This window comes from Otolemur garnettii, unplaced genomic scaffold (assembly GCF_000181295.1).
Source record: "Otolemur garnettii isolate 467f Iridium unplaced genomic scaffold, OtoGar3 scaffold00020, whole genome shotgun sequence".
NCBI classification, from domain to species: domain Eukaryota; kingdom Metazoa; phylum Chordata; class Mammalia; order Primates; family Galagidae; genus Otolemur; species Otolemur garnettii.
Genome location: NW_003852415.1, coordinates 20,461,587 through 20,466,765, shown reverse-complemented (window position 1 = coordinate 20,466,765; position 5,179 = coordinate 20,461,587). Strand labels below are relative to the sequence as shown.

Below are 5,179 nucleotides of genomic sequence, written 5' to 3'. Positions count from 1 at the left end.
CTCACTGAGCTTTCCAGACCAAGTCTCTGTCGAGGATGGTTGGTGCTCAGCCCTGCCAAAGCCTTCTCAGCCCCTGCTCTGGAACAAGGTGCTGACCCTACCTGGGGGCAGGTGGCTGTCCCCCTTTAGCACCTTCCAGGCAACCAACTGGAACTTGGGGTTCCTCTTACCTTGTATCTGGGACCTGGTACATAGGGGAGTATAGGGGAAACCCAAGAGGGACAGACAGAGGACACATTTCTTGAGTATCTACTATGTGTAACACACTGACCCATTCTCTTCATAGTCATCATTTTGTTTAATCCATACAACTCCCCGTGGAGGCTTTCCCCCTCTGCCCAGTGGTGGCAACTTGGTCCAGGAGGTTAGATGTCTGCCTGAGGTTGCACAGCTCCAGGAGCTGTGAGTGTCTAGTCCGTGCCCACCTTGGTGCTACCCATACCCTGACCCCTGGCCAGCACCTTCTTTCCTGTATTTTGGTATCTTCTTGGTCTCCACTCTGACCAAGAGTGGAGCTGCTCACACCCACCCCCTCTAGCCACATTCTCCTGCTGAGACAGATAAGCCAGCCCTGGGGCAGGGGCCTATGGCTTTGTGGGGTCGACAATCTTGCCCAGAAAGAGGACACTCTGGGTGCTGGTGGAAATGATTGCCAGAAGGAAAGGCCGGTTGAACCATAGGACTCGGTGATTCTTCTGAGCTGATAAGAATGCTAATGAGAAGCTGCTGGCCGCTGTGGCTGTGGTGCCGACCTCATTCACATCCAGAGTGGCCTTGTGGAAACTCTAGGGGTGGGAAATCACAGGCTTTATCTCCAAGACAACATCAGAGGGGGCCCAGACGAGACTGGGAGAAGTGAAACTGCTGGGAAGCAATGCTGCACACTGCAGCTGGCAAGGCCACTCATAGGGGAGCTCGCAGCATGGATTTCTCTACTGGGTGGGTGGTTGAGCTGGGTGGCCTCCTATCAGACACAATAGTGACAGCTGTCACCATAAGTACACTTACTTCCCGCTTTGTGCTCTGCGTGTGTTATCTTCTTTAATCTTTATCACCATCCTTTGAGGTCAATAGTACTATGTCCTTTTCTTCTTTTTTGGAGATAGAGTCTTGCTCTGTCACCCGGACTAAAGTGCCATGGCATCAGTTTAACTCACAGCAACCTCCAACTCCTGGGCTCAAGCAATCCTCCTGCCTCAGCCTCCTGAGTAGCTGGAACTACAGGTGCCTACCACATGCCCAGCTAATTTTTCTGTTTTTAGTAGAGATGGGTCTCACTTTGCTCAGGCTGGTCTTGAACTCCTGAGCTCAAATGATCCTCCCCTTTCAGTCTCCCAGAGTGCTAGGATTATAAGCGTGAGCCACTGTGTCTAGCCATATTATGTCCATTTTAAAGATGAGGAAAATTAATTCAGAGACTGGGTCCGCCCCAGCGCTGGATAGCATAAGAGGCAGATCAGAATTCCAACTCTTAAACCCACGACTTTAACCCTTTAATGCACTTTTGTTTTTCTTAGCTGAAGTCATCATGACCAAGTGATCTCCTTGACACAGATGCACCCGCCCCAGGCTGGTTTGTACCCTTCCTCTGTCTTTATCATTGCATTTATGCTTTCTATTGCCATCATCTGTGACTGCAGTCTCCAACCCCTGGTGGTACCAATCTGTGGCCTTTTAGGGACTGGGCTGCACAGCAAGAGATGAGTGGTGGGCAGGTGGGTGAAGTTTCATCTGTATTTGCAGCTGCTCCCCATTGCTCGCATCCTTGCCTAAGCTCTCAGATCAGTGGTGGCCTTAGATTCTCATAGGAGCACAAACCCTACTGTAAACAGCACAGGTGAGGGATGTAGGTTGTAGGCTCCTTACGAGAATGTAATGCTCCCAAGCCCCCAAGTGTCCATGGAAAAGTTGTCTTCCATAAAACCAGTCCCTAGTGCCAAAAATGATGGGGACCACTGATCTATGAGATGTCATCTTTCTGACTAGACCTAGAGAGCTCTCTGAGAGCAGGGACTGGGTCCACTCTGTATCTCCAGCACTGGGCAGCACACCCAGCATGCAGCCAGTTGGTTCATGGATGTCAATGCCTGTGGATGGTTGAACATGCTCAGGCTTTTTGACTTTATGTGGGAACAGGGAGAGCTCCCGAGAGAAGGAAGCCCTCACCCAGGTCTCCAGAGGTTGATGACTATTGATGACTTACTTTGAGTGCCTGCAGGTTCAACTGGTCAGTGATGCCGGAGAAGTTAGCCCAAGGGGAGAACAGATGAATGAAGCCCAGGTTGGGCAAAATCTGATGTAATGTATAGGAGCCGGAAATGGAGAACTTGGGGAAATGCAGTTCGAGTTTCCTGTAAAAAGTCCTGAAAGGGGCATTGGATTAAAAACATTACATTCATGAACAAGCCAGGGATCCTTACCAAGCTGAGCTTTCCTTGGTGACCCCCCTCCTGGCCATTCTGCTGCATCTGAGTTTTGTCTCCCCATGAGTCAGTCAGCGGCTGACTCACACTGCCCCAGCACAAGCGCTCACAGAGGCTGAACGCTCTTTGTCTCCATGGCCTGCCGTCTGGGGGACCAACTGCCCTGGGGATCTCCTCTCCTGCAGAGGTTGCTTACTGTGCCAGGCAGGTGCCGGGAAGATGGGTGTAAATCTCCCTGTGTGGCAGCTTGCCTTTGTCTCTGCTGGGGCCCTGTGGGGTTTCACTTGTTTTGAACCAGTTCATTTGTTTGGATTAGATTCCTAGCACCATAAAAGCTGTGTGAATTTTACATCCACATGTGGCCTCAGGTCGGGGTCCTTTTCTTATATGTGGTTGGAGGTTTTTCTACTCATAGCCCCAGCATGATAGAGAATATCCTCGCTAATTTCTTGAGTGGGTGGATAGCGTTCTCCGGAACTCCCCCTGCCAGCTCTATCCAAGAGGGCTACCCCTTTCTTTACACAAAGGTTAACGTCAGAGAAAAAAACAAACTTGATCCAGGTATTGTGCAGTGGAAGAGATACGCCTGGAACTCAGGATATATAGTGCAATTCTCTTTTCCCTAATTTTAAATATAGCAGGGAAGTTCACTGTTTAAGGAAACCCAGGGAAAACCTTAGAGTACATGGGAGTTCTGCATGCTTTGATGATCACTTCCTATTTGGGGCCTCTGGCTTTCACTGGAAAGGTACATTTAAAGGGTGGTGGAGTAGATTCAGCCCCATGTGGCACACTCATTACCTCTTCTGGAGCAAGTTGCTCCACCTCCTTAGTATCTCTAGAGATAACACCTCCTCCAACTGCTTCATTTTGCCTTGGTGAGGAAGAATGAAAAGCGCCATTGCGTCTCCTTTGTAATCCATCCGCAGCACCGAGCAGGGCAGGTACCTGTCATGCAGATACCAGTGGTTCTGATCGGTCTGCAGCATCATGGGCACCTGGACTGTGGTGTCCTCGTCCACATAAAAGTTGCTGGGGGTGGTCATTGAGGGAAGGAATGGTTTCTCCCACAGAGCTGGAAGAAAGATGGAAGGAAGGTATAAGATATCTGTGGGCCGGGAAGCCCAACAGCCAGGGAGTGGCACCTGGGATTCTGAACCCCCATGACAGTAGCTCCAGCAGACCCATCAATGTGTACCATCTCCATCATTCAAGACCTGACATACCTGGGGAACGGATCCCATTGGGCTCGTTTAGATTGTGAAATGAGAGGCCATGAGGATGTTGCTTGCTGATATATGAATAGGATCGATACAATAGGGAAGAAACCAGTCATGCTGGAATGAGACTTACATGCTGGGTCAGATATGGGGAGGGGCGGATAGGTGGAGGGAGGGTGATTGGAGGGATCACTTCTATGGTTTATCTTACGAGGGTACAAGTGAATCTTTTTAAGAGTAGAATATAAATGTCTTAACACAATAACTAAGAAAATGACCTAAAGGCTATGTTAACCAGTTTGATGAAAATATTTCAAATTGTAGATGAAAACACCACACTGTACCCCATGATTGCATTAATGTGCACAGCTATCATTTAATAAAAAACAAAACAGAAATTAAAAAATAAATAAATAAAAAAAGAAGGGCAGGAGAGACTGCAGTGTGAGCAGAGGGGTCACCTTCAATAGGAGGGTCACTTCTGCCATTGATGGGGTGGGGTCTGGGCTTGTGGTTCCAAGAGCAGGGAGGCAATAAGAGTTGAAGACGAGAGGGTGAGATTTCCTCCTTACCTAACTCTGTTTTCTCAGTCAAGTGTGAGGCAAGATTATTAAGTGAAAGTCAGGAATGGGGAAGAGACTTGAGAAGGAAGGAGCTGTTAATAATTGTTTTGGAGACTGTAGAGAAGTGTAAATAGGATCGCTGAGCAGTGTGGAGAAAGCAATGAAAGAGCTGTGTTCACAGATAACCAGGTGAGACCCTCAGTGCAATCGGATGGTTTTCTCCAACCACATTCAGCTGCTGGGTGCAGAAGCAGACTAGTTAGATCTCTAGATTTAAGCAGGTTTTCAGCTTTGCCAGGCAAGTACGATGGAGGGAGACAAAGCCAAGGAAGTTAAGTGTTTGCAAAGAAATAATCACAGCAATGGCCAGGGAACCTCTGCCATGTGGGCGGGGGAGGCGGGAACTGGGGAGAGGCAGGAGGGTCTGTGCAGTGAGGTGGTGGTAGGTAGGGTGTGTGAATTGAAGTCTCTGCACCAGGATTGTTTGTCCAGAAAAAAGTCAGAGATCTGGGGTCCCAGCCAATGACTTCCTGACAATGAAATCCAACTATCTTCCTTCTTTAGTTATTTCAAAAGAGAAAATTTAAAAAACAAGTTTTCAATGGTGCATGAACATTCCCTGTGTAAATTACATGTGATGACTAATTTGGCTGGATTATTAGTCTGGCAATGCTTCCCAGCATTTTGTTCCCTACAGATCAGTGGTTCTCAACCTTCCTAATGTCATGGCCCTTTAATACAGTTCCTGTGGGTTGTGACCCACAGGTTGAGAACTACTGCTACAGATTCTGGGTTTGAACTAGTTACTAGCACAATATTGGGAAGTAGGTGTGAGGTCACTATTGCACTCTGAAAGTCTTGGTGGTCAGCTATGGTGACGGACAGATCCAGTGGTGCCCTGTGTGCCTTAGTTTGTCTCTGTTTGCCTCCAAGCTCCTTTTTCTTTTCTTTTCTTTCTTTTTTTTTTTTTTTT

At 48.1% G+C, this 5,179-nt stretch overlaps 1 protein-coding gene across 1 annotated transcript in view; it reads right to left on the bottom strand.

The window, feature by feature from the left end:
* Positions 1-279: 279 nt before the first annotated feature.
* Positions 280-5,179, bottom strand: part of LOC100960146 (kallistatin) — a 16,055-nt gene continuing 11,155 nt past the window's right edge. Inside the window, exons 3-5 of the mRNA XM_003787014.3 lie at positions 3,225-3,498; positions 2,204-2,363; positions 280-785 (exon numbers count right to left, since the gene is read on the bottom strand). Of these exons, the coding sequence (XP_003787062.1) occupies positions 585-785; positions 2,204-2,363; positions 3,225-3,498 (635 nt within the window). The 3' untranslated portion in view covers positions 280-584. The remainder of the gene's footprint in view (positions 786-2,203; positions 2,364-3,224; positions 3,499-5,179) is intronic.